Raw genomic sequence first — 19,409 nt, 5'->3', positions numbered from 1 at the left:
GGGACATCTTTTCGTAACGCATGCATTAAAACGTCTAAAAAGTTCTGTTGAAAATTTCAAGTTGTCTCTGTGAACTACGATTTAATTCCTGCTGGATTGTTTAATCTCTCATCTGACGCGTATTTTTTACGTCTATTGGATTCGTGGTGACACGGAGCTAGTCAAGCAGGGACGATGACATTGAGGTTGTACTGTCGGCATCGTTTCTATCCACCAAATCTGGAGGTATCCATATGAAACAGTAAAAAAAAAGTTCTTATCAAGAATAATTTACGTTTTTTTGTCTTAGAAATTTTGGACCATGTCTGTTCTTTGTCTGAGATTATGTAGGAATCGGGGGTTTTGGTCACACTTGACACGAACTCTCCAGATTCACAGCCAATCCATCCGTTGTCTGGAGGAGACTAAATTCCAAACCAGCTTCAGTAAAAACTCCTTTTGCTCAAAAACTCCAATTCGTGACCATAAAGTGTTGTCCGCAATAAGCCATGGTGTACCCCCAGGATCTGTTCAAGGTCCATTTGGACTTCGATTTCACACCTCATCGCATAATAGGGCCCTACCGGCCCCTCTCATCTGGATGCTGCTGAAACCGCTGCAGAAGATTACGGCCATCATCCTGGGCAGGTAATACAATATGAGAAGAAGCTCCTCCCTAGAATTCAATGATTACGTTTAGAGGATGTGTTCTATTGTTTCAATAGACGTGTGTGAATCTGATATCTTATGATCAAATCCGTCATGGGGATGGAATTTCTGTTTCATATAACAAATAATTTCAAATCACCTTATATATTCTCTGAACAAAAACACGAGTATAACTTAAACTAAGTCTCATGTTCAGTTTGAGTTAGGTTCTCAAACTATACACTAATCTGTTTCTGCACCTAGGAGTATAAGAAAGTGGTGGGTTGCTCTCCCAGACAATCGCAGACAACTATTGCGGGAATGGGCTTGGCATCGCCGCTGGCAACTGTCAGCAGTGACAGGAGCTACCCTGGTGATCATTGTCCTCCTTCTCCTGACCCACCTGGACGACACACCTGTGACAGGTCGAACGCGACTCTTGGTGTTTAGCAAGGAGAACTTCACAAAGCTGGCAGAAGTGACCTCTGAGGCGGTAAGAAAAACAGCTAGTACTGACTTTAGTGTGTTGACAAAGAAACAGGTGTTCAAGCTCCACAGCAGTTCAAGATGAAAGAATTGCATTTGTGTTCAATATACAACACTATTAATTGGTTCATTGTTTTTGTGTGTACATTTTAGTACATGCAAGAGTTTGAACAACTACTGATACCGGCAAAAGACCCTCGTCACCAGGTGGTGGAGCGGGTGGTGCAGCATTTGTCGCAGAGGAACAAGGACTTCCCAGGAATAGCTGATGTCTCCTGGACTGTGCATGTGGTCCAAAGTCCAGAAATTAATGCCTTTGTTCTCCCGGTAAGTCGTTCAGTACCATTTAGTGCTATGATTTATATTTATTGTTTTGAGAAATGTGTAGCACGATAAAGGTCTCACAAAGCTATACTGCCATTGCTGGTCTAACTGGTAGTTGTGAGTAAAAAGAAAGTTGATTCAGCAATGCATTACCATTCTACCTTCCCTCAATTTGATTAAAAGACTTGATTCAGCCAATCCTCTGAACTTATTCACCAGATGGGTCCACTTGGGCCAAGTGTGCGGGCCCTACATGGCACACATGTGAATTAAGTGGGTTAGACCTGGTACCCAGTATTAAACACAAAATCATTCTTGACTGATTGGACTGACTGCGAACATAAATCCTGCAGCATCCTGTCTAACTATTAGTTGTGTTTGTCTTAGTGATCCTGTGTGGCACTCGTGACGTGTCTGTTCCCACTAATGTCAGTGCTCAACAGCAGCTGACAGTTCAGACAAGTGCTGGGAACATGTCCATCAGCTGCTTTTCCTCAACTAAAATCTCCACCTGCATACTACTTAGTATATAGCCACAAATGAAGGGACCTTGTTTAGATGTGGAAATGTTAAAAATGTTAGGCAAGGTTGAAAGAAGCAAGAAAGTCATGCACTTTTGTTTTTCTGCCATGACACGGAACTGTCGTGTTCTGTACTGTATGTGCACGAAAACATGTACATTTTCTTTTCAGATTTTTTTGTTGCTCAGTATGTGAGGTGACATGCAACACATGTTCACATGGAGATAAATACTGTATTTAACAACTGTCAAAAGGTACTCTCGTTATTTGTGTCTTTCTACTTCTTACTGAAGTGACATCAGAGCATTTGCATGAGAATCAAACTGAAGTGATAATGAATTGAATCGCAACTTTAAGAACTGTAGTTCAGTCACGTCGTCAGGTTCTTAGCCATACCCAGCCCTACTAACTGGATAGCTTAACAATGTATATTTATTCTGCAGAATGGAAAAGTCTTCATGTTCACTGGGATGTTGGAAGCTGTTGCTGACATCCATCAACTGACCATAATCCTCGGCCATGAGATGGCTCATGCCTTATTAGGACACTCGGTGAGTGTGTGGGTCTGGCATGAATTATGTCATGTTTTGTTTGATAAAGAACGTGCTGACTTCTATTATGATTTTTATATTTACCAGGCTATCTTAAATGAAATACCATTCAATGCTAAATCAAAACATAATGTCAATATTGGAGTGATTCGTTGATGGCGCTCAATGGTTTCGCCTGCTATACACAAATTTGTCCACTAGATGTCAGCAGAGCAATGATGAATAACGCTTAATGTAATTTAGCGCATAAGGACAGCAGTAGTGGAGTCACAGAATGTCTTTTGTGCTGTTTTCCATTGGCGCAAAGGTTCATCAGCGCTGAAAGAGGCCAAACATAATTCTTAAAAACAACTTTGAACTGTTTCTACCCTCATCTGACTTGAGTGGCCAGCTCTTCTTTTCATTCCAACATTGTTATTTTTGGTGGCATGAGACTCTTTAAAGTCAGACGTTTTTCCTCTTGAGCTGAGGCTCATTTGGGTACATACACAGTGAGTGATCGAAAACAAATCACAAGTTTTTTTTTTTAAAAATGTGCTTGACTTTAGATCTGAGTTTAAATGCTGAGTGACAATCCAGCTTTCATGATGGATCCCTTACAAACATATTTCACATTGATGATGATAAAAAAACACCAAGTTGAAACAGCGATTTTCTTACCTATGCTCAATACCAATGCTCAATAAATGGCTTATGGAATCTGTAGAAACAACTTGATCACAACACCGTAGTTGAGCTGCCACTGTTGCATAAATGAGGACTTGGTCACGGTAATAAAATGTGGTCGTTTGGCTTCATTGAACTGGGCTCATTGTGGTCCAAAGAACATTATTTGTGTTTGTAAATCGATGTGTTGTGCAAAGAAGTTGAAATTTGACAGGCCCACTTCATAATATGAGGAAATTTGCATGTTGCGAGGTCCTTCAGAAGCCCTTGTCACACAATGAAGAAGTAGAGCAGTAAGACTGGTGCACTTCTAGAATCTGGAATGCGGACCTCCTGCAGGGCGTGCTGTTATTCTCCTACGCTGTGCTACGCAGACGCAATTCATCATCAGCCTCCTCTGTCTCAGGAGTAAAGTAATGACTGAGGTTGCTGTGTGGTTGCATCAGCTGGTGATGAAGGCTCGCTGATCACCTCAGCACTTAGTGATCCTGCTGGTTGACCAATGTCCCGCTAGCCCGACGCCTTGTCTTCCCCAAACACTGTTTACTTTGGAACTAAAAGCCGACTCTTTTTGTTCAAAGCACGTAATAAAGGAGTGTATACTTTAAGACTTTAAACGTCCTCTGTTGAAATGCTTGAAGGAGATTTTAATTAGATGAAGGGAATGAGCATCGATGGAGTGTATTACCCAGTGGGTGTGCTCCCTTGAATTGGTTGTTAAAACCTCCAAATCTGTTACAGCGTGGAGTTTCTCTCAAATATAGATGGGAACGATCAATATGTTTCCCGCTTACTGTTTAACCCCCCAAGAACATTCTACCGCGATTCATCCACTCCTCTCTGTTTTTAATCATCACTTTCCTCCCTTTCTACTTCCTTTACTCCACGGTCACCTTCTTCATCCCTTTGCTGTCTTGTTGCAGGCGGAACAAGCCAGCCTGTCTCACATCTTGGACCTGCTGTCCATTCTTTTGCTGACTGCCATCTGGGCCGTTTGTCCTCGGGACAGCCTGGCTCTGTTGGGTCAGTGGGCTCAGGGCAGGCTCACAGAGGTGACACACTCATATGACATCATCTTTTTCCACTTTCCAAGTTGCTGTTGAATCCGTGTTGCCTTAAATTACATTTCTGACTGAAACGTATTGCGAACTATTAAGAGCGAATTATTAAAACCAAAGTCTGATAGCGGAGGAGTCAAACTAAGCTCTTAATACCAAGAGTTAGAGTAAAACAGATTGGTAGGAATATTAAACGCTCTGACAGAATGGTAACGTTATCAGAGAAACCATTTGCAGTCTTGGGAAAAAAAGACACGATTGACTATAGAGATATCAACATGAACTACAAGATTTTTTTTTCATTCTGCCGTAGCAAAAACAGCAGAGTGAAAACTGATTTAAATGGAATGGGAATTAGCAAAGACATTCTGAAATGAGCCGTTTTATTAACTCTTTTAAGAGCCTTTGGCATAAATGGGAAGTGCCTTAGAAAGACAATGACAGGGAGACTAGAAAATGCATATGGTGTAAAGAATGGAAAGATACCATTTGATATTTGAGGGGAAATTATACTGACATTCTACAGAAATAACTAAAGACAGAGTTTGAAAAGAAAGCAGGGTGAGTATAACTAAATAACAAACCATCCTTTTTCAGATTAAATACAGGTTGTTGTGTTGTTGCTGCTTCACATTGACATTTTAATTACCGCATCCAGTCTTCTGATGGCATTATCTGCTTTATGTTGATCTGAGAAAGTCAAAACTGTGAAGGAGATCCCAGTGTTGATGGCACTTTTATCTCTTCAGTTGATATTCAACCGACCCTACAGCAGGAAACTGGAGGCAGAAGCGGATCAGGTTGGATTGCAACTGGCTGCAAAGGTATGGCCTGTTGGACTGTTGCAGCTGTTACATTTCTAGCTGCACACCACTTGTTATATGATGTTTAAAAGATTATACTGCTTGGATTTGCATTTAATGCAGGGTAGTATACAGTAGTAGGATGTACATGTTCCTTGTTTGTATCCAGCAACTATCTTTAAGGTAGGTGGTATTCCATCCACCACTAGGTGGCACACTTGTCAAAGTAAACCACTATCTACGACTTGGCGTTATCTGCGGAGGAGGCGAGGTGCCACATTCGGCATGTGTGTTGGTAATTCCTCTGGTTGTGTGTTCCTCTGCCAGGCATGTGCAGATGTGCGATCAGGCCCTGTGTTCTGGCAACAAATGGAAATCCAAGACCAGCTGAGAGGAGATCCAACCGTCCCCGAGTGGCTGTCCACACATCCATCGCACAGAAACAGAGTCAGTCAGCTGGAACGCCTCATACCACAGGTGAAAACCCAAAGGCACCACTTGAATGTGCTGGGGCATGAGGATTGTTTGTACCTCTGCCGCTAGTCCATTTAATATATATGTATCTCCTAACAATTGGTAAGAAATGAGAGAAAACAAGTTTCTGTCAGACATATGCTACTGCAAATTCAGCACTGTTTACAGCAACTGTTTACAGAGGTCAAGCTTGTGGGGTACTACATTGCACCCTACCTTTGTAAGGTTGTGAAAGCAAACAAAAGGTGTCTCCTGTTTTCACGGCAGGATGATTCATACTTTGGCTTTTCTGTCACAGGTTTAAGAGCGTTGTAAGTTGGATGTAAACCGTATATTTCCACAGTCTTCCTCACCAAGACCACCTTTGACGTCTTGACTCGACTTGTGTGCAATACTTAGGTGTCCTTAATGGTCAAAGGGGGTGAGATAATTCATGTTTTAGGTTACCTTCTGTGACACATTTCTATAAGAATGTTCTGATCTTTACATCACATTAATAATTTTTGTTACTGCAATGCCTTCCTCATACTGAAGGTTCAAGTTACTTGCTGCTCTAATCATACTTTTGTCTATGTTGTCCTCCAGAATTTGACAATAGTTGAACAGACAGACAGCCTGTCCTACTGTTATAATACCTAGCATTTATATTATACATCAGTGTCCCGGTCTCTCTATGAGTATTCACAGGTTCAAAACATTAAAATACAGTATTTGCAACAGTGAAGTGCATTTGAAAATTGTCAGTCATGCGTGATTTGAGTAGACAAGTCAATGAGAAAACAGCACTTGTGACTCTTGAGATAAGTCAAACTCTAGATTTCTGTGCTGATACGGTGAACACAAAGAATACTCATCCACATCTTCTAAGCTCAAATTCAGTCAGGAGGTTGTGAGAAATGAGAAGGAACTCTTCTTTGCTTTGAAGATGAAGTTCACTCGGGAGCAACACAGTGTTGATAGTTCCAAGAGAACTGTTATGTAGATGCTGATATGACGTTAAAGCCATATGAGTGAGCGCCCATGGGAGTTGGACACCACCTTTCCTACACTGCTGTCAACACAAAGTGTGCTTTACTGTTGAGATAACAAACTTTGATCCCGGTGTGAACTGACGCTAAAATGTTGTGTTTGTTGCTCAGGGAGATTTTTAAGAGTTGTCTAATGAATCGTCTGGAGAGCTATCTTTCCCGGTGCAGAGTCGCTGAGGGACGAGAGAAAACAGATGTGAGAGTCACAGGCAAAAGTAATTGTCATGCAGAAGCTCCAGTATCTGCTGAGTAACTTTGTGTTTGGGAGGCCTGGAGCGCAGGACCTGAAAGGAAGCTGCTCGATCCCACCGGCTCACACGGCGTTGCTGCACTGTGGCAATCAATGGTGTCTTCCGGCTAGAAGGAAATCAAGAAGCAGTTAGAGCCCAAACTCCTGTGGCCGCAACACAGTTGTTGCATCTGCTGTGTGTGCGTGCCTATCGGTGTGGTTATCTGTGCCACTTTCACCTTGAGCATGGGAAGAATTTTAGGTGCGCTGTCACACGCTTCTAGCCCTAAAGATGAGCAGATGGCAAAGAAGCTAATTGTCCATTGCCTGCGTGTGTGTGGTGCGTTTGTTCCTGCAAGGTTGTTGAATGAACCCCAGGTGGTTGACTGACCTCTAGATACTCCTGATGAATGCTGTGGTGGAATCAAAAGGCAGTGAAATGGTGCATTCCTGTGGTTTAGTGAATGGGTGTGTAGGTACCAGTGTCTGATGTATATGTTTCAAACTAGTCTTTCGCATGGTCTGAGGATTTACATTCCTCTTCCTCATGAAATATCACCATTACACATTCAGTGCTAAGATGCAGAACGAGCCTCATTCAACATAGAGTTATGTTGAATGTGAGTGTCAACCCCAACTATTGCAGAAGGTTTTGTGTTTGCTGATCAGGTTTGTCACCCTCAAGCACTGAGCAGCGTGAACTCGCCAGCACGACACGTTCGCACTTAGTCGCTCTAATTATCTGCCGCTGTTTATACCTTAAAGCATTCTGTGACAAGGCCAAGCCAATCCCAGGGGGTTTAACTCTGCAGCGCTGATGTTTGCTGTGAGGAACCACGAGTGGAGGCTTTCATAATCAAAGAAGTCATCAGTGTCATGCATTTCACTGCCAAACACTGAACCATCAAAGTTGATGGTCTTGAATATCCACTGTGGATCCATCAGTTGAGACATGGTTAGAGGTAAGCCCACTCAGGTAAACCTGAGTGGCAGTAATGTGACATTTTAAATGCTGTAAAAAGGTCGCCGCATCAGGCTACTTAACCCACATCCTCCAAGGGCACTTTGCCTCCAGTAGTGCACTCATCATCCTAAGCAAAGCACATTAAGACCACATCTAATGGGAGAGGAAAAGCCTGTTGAATAGAGAGTATGTGTGTGATCGTGTGTGTGGGAACACCGGCGAGTTATGCTGAGACAAAGTGCCTGAGGAGTGCCTTGGTATGCGTCACGCTGACAGGAGGTGACAATAGAAAGGCATTTCACAGTGAATTCGGATGGACTTTACAGTAGGTGTCAAGCAGAATGATATGTTCATAAGGATGTTTTAAGACTTTTTATGGCAGTAATAAAAGCTGCCCTGTGAGTAACCTGATAACAATGACAACTAATAATCAGTACCAGCTGGTTCACTGCAGTTCTCCATTGCACACGTGGACTGGAATTATGCAGAGATGGTGCAGGTCTACCATCAGTAGGGAGGGGAGATTGGTAGGGAGGATGATGGGGATGTGTCAAAATTATTATTATTATTATTATTATTATTTTGCATTAGCAGTTGTGGAAGATCTCATCAGAGCTCAGAAATCGGAGAGGACGTTGGGGGAAGGGGAAGTTAGGGAATCCTCCAACTGTCTAGTACATAGTTTTATGTCCCCAGTCTAGGGGAAGGTGGAACATGATTGTCTTCATTCTCCAAGCGCTCTAGCAGCAAAGAAGGGGAGATTTAACACAGATTTATTCAATGCTGACACAGAGTAACCGTTTGAATACAACACAAAGTAAAAGAGATAATCCATAAATGTCCCCTCCCTCTCGAGTCACTTGGTTGTTAAACAAAACTCTCAGTGAAACTTAATGGATGTGAAGATGACTACTTTACGTTACAAAGAGCAAACAAAAGTTCTTCACATACCACTAAACTCAGGATGTTTGAACTTAAATAGAGAGATTTAACACAAACAAAATGCAAAGACAAAAAGGGACAAAATGAGACTCTGAGTACTAACAGTGAGCAACACACAAAAGAATCATCACAGGGACCACAGAACAACACCTGCTGCTGGCTTGGGAGTGGTTGGAGAAGAGAGAGAGTGAGTGAGCAGGCAGCAGCAACAGGTACTTAAAGATGTCTCCACTCCAGCAAATCAGCCTCCATCTGGCCACGCCCACAACCACACTCTGCAGGAAGCAAAACTGCAGTCTTGTTTGTCAGCAACATATATGACCATAACAATAGTAAATATTGTGCTAGAAAGTGTGATTTTGACAACATCAAAATGTACTATCACAGGACTTAAAATGCCAATATTAGAAAGTAGAAATGACATTTTGATGCAGTTCATTTGTATAAAAGATACAGACAAAGAAGAGGACAATAGCTCTGCGTGACCTGAAGAATACTTTGTACTTACAAAACAAATGAGAGGTGATAAGTTGTCCCCTCGACTTTTCAGGTCTCAATTCAATGTAGCACCAGTCGGCCGCTCTGCTTCAACAACTGCTGAGACTTGACCTCTGTCTGAAGCATGTTACCGATGGTAAAGATCTGAGGGCACTGCAGTAAGCGTTGGCAGGACTGGAGAGACTTTATATAATGAGTGAAACAGGCTCTGATTCCCATATCAAAGCTGACTTCCCGATTCACATCAACAGGTTGGACCAAAGAATGGCCCGAGGGCTGAAGTTTTAATTACTTTGCAGGTGAATGTGAGCAGGTGGTCGCGTTAATGGGCAAATGATTCAATTGTAGAAGAGAACAGTCACTGTACCCCAGCAGTGATCACATAGCTACTGTCTTTGTTATGCTTGGAAATATACGCATGGTGATATGCTGCAGAGGCTCAGAGAAGACTTTGCTTTTGAGTTTAACCCAAGCCCTGTTTTATATTGAAGAAATCCAATGTCTTGTGTCAACTGAAGGCTTTAGTCTGCCATCACTGAGAACTTGTTGCCGAGCACATCTGAGTCGTTACTTTGGAATTGGAGTCAAATGACAAACAAAGGTTAATATACTCTGAGCTGTGTAAACATGCTGGAGCTCAGGAAGTTGACAGCAGCGTGTACTTGGGTACCCTGCTTTGGTCTGGCTTTAGGTATCAAATATGTGTAGTCAATGATGTGACACAAATTCTAACATCAACATACCATCTGAATCTTTTCCCAACCGTCTTCATATGTTGTTCATAATAACAGATTTAAAAGTGTCTCTGGGTGTATTTTAACATGCACCTTTCCCACATGTGGCTGCAGATGTCCACGCTGGTACAAAGCAGCGTGCAAAGAGACAAGAAATGGTTTTTAGAGTATGGTGTGGCACTGTGAGAGTCCTACAGTTGCTCACAGTCTTCTCCTCCCTCTGTGTCCATCCTGTTTCCCTGCTGAATTAATTTGTATTATTGACATCCAGGAGAGTTGTAGCTCCATGAATTCAACTCATTTTGACCTTCTACAGGTATTTACGCTTGCTTCCCTGAATGTGTTTTTCTTTTGCTCTTTTGATGTCTCGCTGTCATGGCGCGATTCTTACGTCTTCATTAATGTGTGAAAACGGCATGAAACGTTTTACAGGGGAAAGAAATTGCCCCATAGAAGCTGTAAAAGCCCAGGGTGGAACACTTGGCTGCAGCTGAGCTGACCCTCTGGGGTCACAGAAACAAACAAGGTTCATAACTTTGCTCTGAGTTACCTCTCCCCAGCTGTTTGTCTAAGCTTTGAGACCTTTTAATATCTAATGAGATTTTTGTTTCCTCTGCAGGGCCCTCATTGCTTCCATTCGCAGTGTCTGTATTTTCAACCGTTCATTCACTGTCTAAATCGAAACTCCCTTTCCACATAATTTGCTTTTGTTTATATTGGGTTTTTCAAATTTGGCTCATTTCATTTTCTCTCCAGGCCCTGGAGTTGAGAGAAAGCTGCGTCTGTCCTGCACTTCCTGCCGCAGATCCCCGTCTCATCTTTTCCAAGCGCGTCCAAGCGCTACTAGAAACCTCCAAGGAGCCTAAGGGGGAGGGGCTACAAAAGGTCATGTCCCTTCATCAAGAACCTGCTGGACTGTCTGCAGCTCCAAACAACCCAAATATGCTTCCAGTAGAGGCTTCTAAAAGGGTAAATGTCACAGTTGAATAGGAGAATTAATTGATAATTCATTTGAAATTGATGGCTGATAAAATCAACATCACATACTTTTGGTACAATAACTCTTGACTTTGAATTATCAGTATGACGTGACATCAACTTTAATCTCGGGGAAAAACATGTGGAAAAGCTTTTTAGAGCCGATAAACATCAAGCAATTTTGGACTTGGCTGATGGAACATTGTGCAAATGTCCACTCTACACTCGGTCAGAAATATCCCCCAGTAAAGGAAGTGACAACAGCCCTGAACTGTCACTGCCGTGTTCCTCATCTTAGCGTTCTTACAATTTGTCATCTGGGAAATGTGGGGATTTCACCTTGGCTGAGGCTGTTGTCTAAGTGTCCATGAAATTTCACTGGAGTTGAGGGTGAGTCTCAGCAGACAAGGATCTGTTTTGGGATGTGGAGCAGCCATCTGCGCCGCTGGAAAACCTCAAGGGCTAAATTTAGACGTCTGCCACAGGAAACACAACAACCAGAAACGGCTAAACAGATTCTATATTATGGTAACATGGTGAAGTGCAGCTTACTCAGTTAAACCTTCATATGTGACTCTATGAAATGAAATGCGACTTGATGTGTGTACTCTGTCGGACTTGGATCTTCCTCTTATAGATAAGCAGCTTCCAGCGACTTGCACAACTTCCTTTGCAGCTAATTCTCTCCTGTCATTATGATTCGGTAACCTTGAATAGATGGCACTGAATAAATTACAAAGGATGCAGCATGCGATTAATATGTGCATTATTCATCAGCACATGCTAACAGCAAGCACTTTATATGTGCGCTGTTGGCATTTCCACCCATGAGATGGTAATTTCTGTTGTTCTAATCCCCTGTGCTCATGCACTCCAAGGATGCTTAGTTTAGAATGAGCTGGTTTGTTGCATTGTCAAACTTTCCTTGTTAACCAGAAGGACCTCATCCTCCCACAAAAATGCTGACAAATCTTTTTTATTTGTGGTTTCACTGTCAACTACAAAGAGACGCTCAGTGTTGAGAGGAAAGTGGTTTTCCACTAATCCCAACAACCATGTGTGTGTGTGTGGTCTCACAACATACATCTAGCTTTTTTATTTTATACACCTTTAAAATACTTATTAACATACATATTATATTTGCCAAGTTTGTCTTAGCTCTGTTAGAACCAGACAAAGAGATGTGGTGTTAATAAACTAGCTTCAGCTGTGTTTCCCACCTGAGGCAGCCTCTTCAAGAACCTGGCTTGCTGAGAATTACCATCTGGAAATGGCAACTTAAATTTTAAGAATCAGCACTCAATGTTTCCTGAACAAACACAGTGTAGCCCACCTGAAAATGAGTTAAATAATTCATTGTTTTTGGGATGTATTGATATTTTCATTTTCTAAATATGAATTCTACAGGTTTTATTTGGGAAACAACAGAGGACTACTTTGTGTGAGACTCTAAGTAATGTACAGAATCGCTTGCAGTAACATGAAATGGCAAATGCACCAACTGAGCATTGCATCAGTGAGAGTTAAGTTGAGAGGAAAAAGAAAAGAGGCTGGAGAACTGTTGAGACGTTTTTTTCGCTATCCTGTCCTCTTGTTAAAAATGTATTGGTGAGGTTTTTTGACCTGTGGTAAAGTACACAAGATCATCAAGAGCTCCACTAGATGGTGAGCCTCCCCTCTTTTGACACAAGTCTCATGGTGGCTCATCGGTCACCTGGTAGTTGTGACGTGTATTTACTCAGACGTGGGTTACAACCTTTCAAAAAAAGCTTTTTCCATTTCTGCACTATATTTTACACTGCACAATGATCATTCTAGTGTTTTATCTGCCCTGTTAAAAAGGTCAGCTTTCTACTCAGTTCGTGGAGGAACCTGCAGCATCAGACACTGATCATGGAGAGTCATTTTTACCCACCAAGAACCCGCAAAGATGTTGACTCGTCAAATGTAAAGAGTCTAGAAATAGACTTGACTCAGCAAAAGTTGATAGAACACAGGGCTATGCATCAAAATCAAGCATCCTGTCTGTATCATGTTGTCCTTCAACTAGCGTATCAGAGGCTCCATCTGCGCTTCTCTGCATAGCCTGAGGCGCACCAGCTCTCCTTCATGAAGTGACTTTGTGTCTATAACTTCACCCAAAGTCTGGGACTGTTCTGTGTTTGTATTCCCTCCTCTCCCACCGGAGACTCCGGCTGCTTCTAACACCTCCACCAAGCGCTCACAGGTATTTGAGCGAGAAGAAGACGCTGTAGAGGAAGAAACACCCACAACAGATGATGCAGAATGCTTGATCGATGGCAAAAGCGAGACGCTGTTTCCCTGACAAATACACTCCCACAGAGTGCCAGGGCAGCGCGAGAGCAGCCCAGCGCATCTGCTGTGTAGGTGGCTGAATGAGGTCCCACAACGCCGTCTGCTGCCCCGCCTGACCTCCCTTTGGGTTGTTGCTCCACAATGCTTGTGTCTTTCCTGCATCCAAACTTAGACACATCCAGCCGCAGCTGCCTTCTACAGCAGAGAGGGAATATGGTGATGAAAATGTGGTGGAAGTTTCCGTTACTGTGCATTAATTATACATGTGGCATGTGGGTGTCTGATTGAAATGAATATTTTAGTGCTTTTAATCACTGCCATAGCTGGAGTGATGGAGCATCTGGCTGTGGTTACCTGGGTAATTACAGATGCTGTCTCACTCTCGCACACATGCACGTCTCTCAGCTTGTGTCTGCAGGAAGAGACAGAAGTTCTCCCGAGGTTTAGTAATGAGATCAAATTGGATTTGGAATCTTTTAAAGGTATGTGGCATATTGAGGAATGAAGAATGTGTTTCCTTCTCTTTTGCCTGTGTCGAACTTTGATCACACTTTTTAAGTCTGGAACTGAATTTAATTTGCCACCGCGGTTTAGAAATATCCCCTCAATGACCTGGAGAATGTCTCTACCTTCTCAACTCCTGCACGCTTCGTGATGCACAGTATTTTGCTTGGTGCTGATAAATTGAGAAAAATACACGTTCCTTCTCTAAATCAAAACTGAAACTTGTGTCAGACCTGTAACCAAGAGTAGAGCACTACCATGTTCTGATAAAGAAACAAAAAGTGCACTTTGTTTTGAAACATGGCTTTTGGCTGAATGCTGGTTGAAAAAGTAACCAATATTTGTTGAGAATTTGATGGGCAAAACAGGCTTTACAGATGAACTTTCAATTTGTGACATGAAAAATAGAAGAGTAAAATGTGTTTTCAAGTGAGTTCTCTAAATAATAAAAGAAAATAAATAATTTCTGGGGTGTATCCCAGCTTGATAGGACAAGCGGTGACCTTTTCCCTGCTCATGGGGCACCTGTTTAAAGACAACCAGTCATTAAAATGTAGAGATAATCTTTATACATTTTAAGACTGAAAATGGGTGGGTGTCACATCCACGTCACATCGCACATTAAGGTTGCTGATCTCCAAAGACAAGTTCTACCAATAGAGCCTCTGTAATATAGTCGTCTGAAAGGATTCTATCCTTGAGCCAACAAATAACAGTGCAAGAGGCATAGAAGTGTTTAAGTAAGATGCTACAAATGCACCCAGCTTCTCGTTGAATCTTTGAGGGTGTCCACCTGCGTGAGGCTTCACCTGATTCCCATATCAACACCATTACAGTGATGGATCAGTAACTGAAAACAATTGTCTGTTTAAAAAGATAATGTCGAAACCGCAGTGTCAAGTTGTCGTTTTTGTACTCGGATCATTATTTTCTCCGGCACATGCTGTCAAGCTCGCTGGTCTGCATTGTATGTAAATAAGGGCTCAGTTACGGAGCACAATACTCTGCCCGAGGGAGATGAGTTGTTGCTACACAGCTTTCTATTGATGTAGCAATTTTCTCCAACTATCTAAAACAACTTTTGTATGCACATGAAAATCCACGCACCTGAAGGGTAAAATATTCCTTTCTTGACAACAAGTGTTCTCCTCTGATGTAGCCCTGTCTGCGTGATAAACATCTTGTGCTTTACATAAACAATCCTGGAGTGGAGGAAGTCAGACCTCATAAGGTGTTCATTAGGGAAACAATGTGCGTGGAGCAGAGAGTCGTATTTGAATAAAGCACAGGCTGTTATTTATACGCACCGACCTAAAGTGAGTGTTTTGCCGCCGACAATGAAACATGTTACATTGCAGGTAAGTCAACACCTCCACCTGGGAAGCATAAATGTATGAGAAGCAGCAAAGCGGGAGTCTTTCACAGGGTCACGGAGGCTATCACAGTATTCTCCTTCAACACAAGTCTTCCTCTAATGGCTTCTTGTGTGCTGTCCGTCTTTCTTATCATCTCGATCGCTGCCTGTGCGCGCAGGAGTGTGTGTTCATGGTTGAACTACCAGAGGTTTTTATAGTCTGTCTACTCTGATGCTATTAGAGATTAGGATGTTAACACAGTTCCTCATCTGACTGCATCGATCCCATCCCTGGCAGTGGAATCACATTAATACGAACGTCAGGTACAAGCTTTGTAGCGCTCTTCACATCTGCCCGTCTGTCTGTGTTGATTTGAATTTGAATAACCAGCCTCCTCACCAGTCTTTCTTACAAGCCGTGGTGCCGTCTAATGAAGGGAACAAGGGAAAGGAGATTGCAGAAGCAGAGAGGGATGTGAGGATGGGGAAATGAGATGAAATGCTTTCAATCAGTCTGTACTCTGCTGATGTTCGGTATCTGAGGGAATAAGAACTTGTTGTAAAGGATCATAAAAACCAATAGAGGGATGTCGCAGCGCTGGTTTACTCAAGGACGCGGGCATGCAAAGTCCATTTTGAGTTAATAATCCACTGATTTCATCTCAGGTGGGGAGACCTGACTTGCATTTCCTCACTGTGGTCTTTATATTTCCATGTGGCCCAAGAGACGGAAATCACTTTGTCATTGCTGTGTATAAAAATAATTAATATGACGACAAAGTATATTGACTTGGGAAAAAATACAGGTTTCGTTATCAATTTACTTTGTGTTGTCAGCCATGTTTATAACCAAGTCTTCATGCGAAACATGTCACTTGAGTTCACGCCGCTGTAGCTGGCTGGTCATCCCTGCCATCCACAGTAACACGTTTGCCTGGACGAAGTTAGGATGTCAAGCATAGTGGATTGCGCAATGTGCTTGCCGTGTGATCAGATAGGAATCTCTGTAGTGGACAGATGTGAATACAGCATGCACATGCGCCACTAGACGTAGGGTTTGCGCCTTTCAAAATAAATAAATAAGGGTGAGCTGAAGAAGATTCTCCTTGCTACACATTCCAGTGACCCAATAACATCTGAGTTGTGATCAACCATTATTCAAATAGTGAAATAATTTCAATGCCATGCTTCATTAAAAACACTGAAAGGTTTTCATTTTATTGGTCCATAATGTAACACGTTTAAAATCGATCAGTTTCAAAACAAACAAAATAGTCATAGACTTATGTAACAGTATATGTGACTAGCCATTGTGTCAGGACAGTGTCACAATATGGACAAAAAAAAAAGATAATCTTGACACAATTATGCCTGGATTAACTTCAGACATATGTTTGGCCACTCATGAGGAAAACGTGCCATAGAATGTCTATTCAATATCAGACACTTCATATTAAACACAAGATAAACCATGAAATATGTGTAAACAAACCACACGTTTTTTCCAACCGTAGCGCAACCTGCAGTGATCACTGAAGGGTTTGCAGCATGAATGTGCAACACGAGGTCCAGTCCTCCCGTCTGTGGTTCTGTTCGAACCACACCTGGTTCTCGTGATTTGGCGAACTCCTCAGCTCAGTGTTATATTTGTTCTATACCATGGAGGTATTAGCCATCTTAACTGACCATCCATTTTGGATACTGCGATCGGACCTGCACTGGATGTGGCCCATATCCAGAACGGATCCCTGAGTACACATCTCGCCCGCATCTGGGCCAGATGTATCCTCTTGGTCAGACGGCCACCTACTTATATGTACCCACGTTGCCCAAGTTGGAAGACAGTAGTGTGTAATGCAATTTATATTGTTACAGTGGGTTCTGTTTGTGTAAATACTCATCAATTACATGGGTGTATGGGGTGAGGAGGGTAGCCTGCATGTGTGGTACTCTGATAGGGAGCCTGTCAACTCACAGCTTCCTACTACCATAAGAGTGGAATACATTAGAAGAAGAATCACATTAATCCTTGTATGTTTGTTTTTGTGACATGTTGTAAATTTGACAGTCTAATTCCAGCTTACAGCTGGCGGGAACACAGCGTCACATCAGAGGAGACGCTAATGCTGGCGCTGTTGGCCGAGTTTTATAGCATTAACTTTATTCTAGACCCTTGTGACTGACCATAATTAAATGCTGTTCAACTCTGGAGCACATCACTTGCAGGAAAGTTGTCGGGAATACTATAGAATGTGAAATTAATTTGTGAAAAATGTCTGTGCTGTATCTTTGTGAACTTTGAAAAGGAAATTGAAAAGTAAAAATGGCAAATGAAAAGGAGGATAGTGACGTGCTGAAATGATCATGTTGTGTATAAAAAATATATGTTTTACTTATGTGAAATTTCTACAGTAAACATTTTTACTTATGCTGGCTATGTATTGTATATGTTGACTGAATGAGTACTTACTATGATGGCCACTCATATTATGTAAGCAGGGTTGAAAGACTCAACTCTAAAATAAGCTTGTTATATACTGATGGTATAACAAATATTTAAAACTCTTTTTTTTATTATCATTATTGTTAGAAGCTCGTGTGATAGATCCCTTTCTAAATGTGTCTTTCACTCAAAACAAGAATTCTCTCGACAGTTTTCTGCATATCTTTTCAAGTAAACTTGTAGTTCCTGCTGCTACGACCATAAAATCAGACATGATAAGAGATTATACTATTGCAAACCCATCGTAGCTTCACAGAGGTCTGCTTTATAGTCAGCTTCACCCTTAAACAGAAGAACCCAGGAAGGAGAACAGTCAGTGGGTTTGTTGAGGGATTCATCAAGTTAAAACAATGCAGTGTGAAAGACCTCCGCCGGCCAATGAGGAGGAAGATCCTCATACCAGTAATGAACCTTCTGTCTTCTTTCATCTATAGGAGTCAACAAACAGTTCACTTACAAAAGTGGCTCTCTGAAGTTGCATTGCACGACCATTCATTTACCCGCACACGTCAAATGTGGAACCCGAGGCCTGGCTCCACATCCATGTACAGACAAAAGTTTTACTATCATCTCAACCCTTCATTTTTGCCACTGCGCTTTATTTCCTCCCAGCTGTGCCAGCAGGGTTGATTCACTACCACGGAGATGGACTAGTCCATTTCCATGAGAAGGGAAGGGAGTGCAGCAGGTCTATGTGGCAATTTAACTGGTGGTTGTTATCATTGCAGATGTCAACCAATGTGGAGATAGTGGATATGATCCTTTTTTTCCTCATAGCTCTGTCCATCAACTCAGGTTAAACTCAACTCTGTTGTTGCCATGGTTTCAAATATGTTTTCCACCTCCACCGTGTGAAGGACAAATTACTGATGTGTAGTGTCTAGAGAGAAATGGAGGAAGAAAGCAACAGTAATATATGAGTTCTTTTGTGTCCCTGATCATTAACTGTAATGTCACCTCACATCTCAAACACACACGGACAGACTGCGCTCTTTGATGTGCATCCTAAGGGACTGAGAAAAGGCAGGGAAACGCACACACACACACACTACCCTGGCAACAGATGCTTATCTGCAGCAAGCCTTATCTTTTAACTGATCAATAAGCAGGTGGTTCAGTGCTCCTCCTGCTCCCAGCAGGCTGCAGCTGCTGCAGGAACCAAACTAACCTGCTACTGGATGTTTCAGGCCCAACATCGGCGCTTCAGGGATGGCAGAGTTTTGGCAGCACTGCTGCGTGTTGTGCGATTCAGTGTAGGCCAGCAGATATTGCGCTAAAACCATGGACTTTATTTAGCTGACCTGATTGGGGAGACGGATGAGTCTGTGGAGAAATGTCAGTACAAAAGCTTTCTCTGTGGCACATGCATCGACCGCTTATTCTCCCACCCTTCGCTCGCACTGGTATTGTGAGGTTCTGAGGATTCTCCTTCTGGCTTAATAAAAGTATTTCATAATCCCCCAGATCTTAACTTGGTTGGCCAGAGTTTCTATTTCAACAGAGCTCCGCTTAATCTTGGTCTAAAATAGGTTTGCACTTTCTCCCCTTCCTTCTTCACCCCACGCTTTGTATTACTCCACCAGATTGTAAAAGTACTTAATAAACTTCCTGAGGATCAAGCGAGGTTAGAGCATCCTCCATTGGTTGTGCATTCCATCAAATATATATATATATATAAAACTTGGAAACTGCAGATTTATTTCTTTTTATTTATTAATCTAACACATTAGATTAATGATAATAATATTTATTGTTATTTATTTAAACTAAAGCTCTTTTAATGTCTTGAAAATATTTGTATAAGTATTTCAATTTTGTAAGAATTTCAAGTCCATTCAGATTAGTGGAA

The 19,409-nt window shown here is 42.1% G+C and overlaps 1 protein-coding gene across 1 annotated transcript; it reads left to right on the top strand.

Moving 5' to 3' along the window:
• Positions 1-13: 13 nt before the first annotated feature.
• On the top strand, positions 14-17,856 carry oma1 (OMA1 zinc metallopeptidase). Its single transcript, XM_053854377.1, has 8 exons — positions 14-627; positions 892-1,120; positions 1,267-1,440; positions 2,402-2,509; positions 4,099-4,227; positions 4,983-5,057; positions 5,364-5,513; positions 10,662-17,856. The coding sequence occupies exons 1-8, from the start codon at positions 302-304 to the stop codon at positions 10,893-10,895; spliced, it is 1,425 nt and encodes a 474-aa protein (XP_053710352.1). The 5' UTR covers positions 14-301; the 3' UTR covers positions 10,896-17,856.
• The last annotated feature ends 1,553 nt before the right edge of the window (positions 17,857-19,409 follow it).

The sequence above is a fragment of the Synchiropus splendidus genome, chromosome 1 (assembly GCF_027744825.2).
Source record: "Synchiropus splendidus isolate RoL2022-P1 chromosome 1, RoL_Sspl_1.0, whole genome shotgun sequence".
NCBI lineage: Eukaryota > Metazoa > Chordata > Actinopteri > Syngnathiformes > Callionymidae > Synchiropus > Synchiropus splendidus.
Note: the sequence above shows the minus strand (reverse complement) of the source record. Positions and strands in the feature narration are given on the sequence as shown.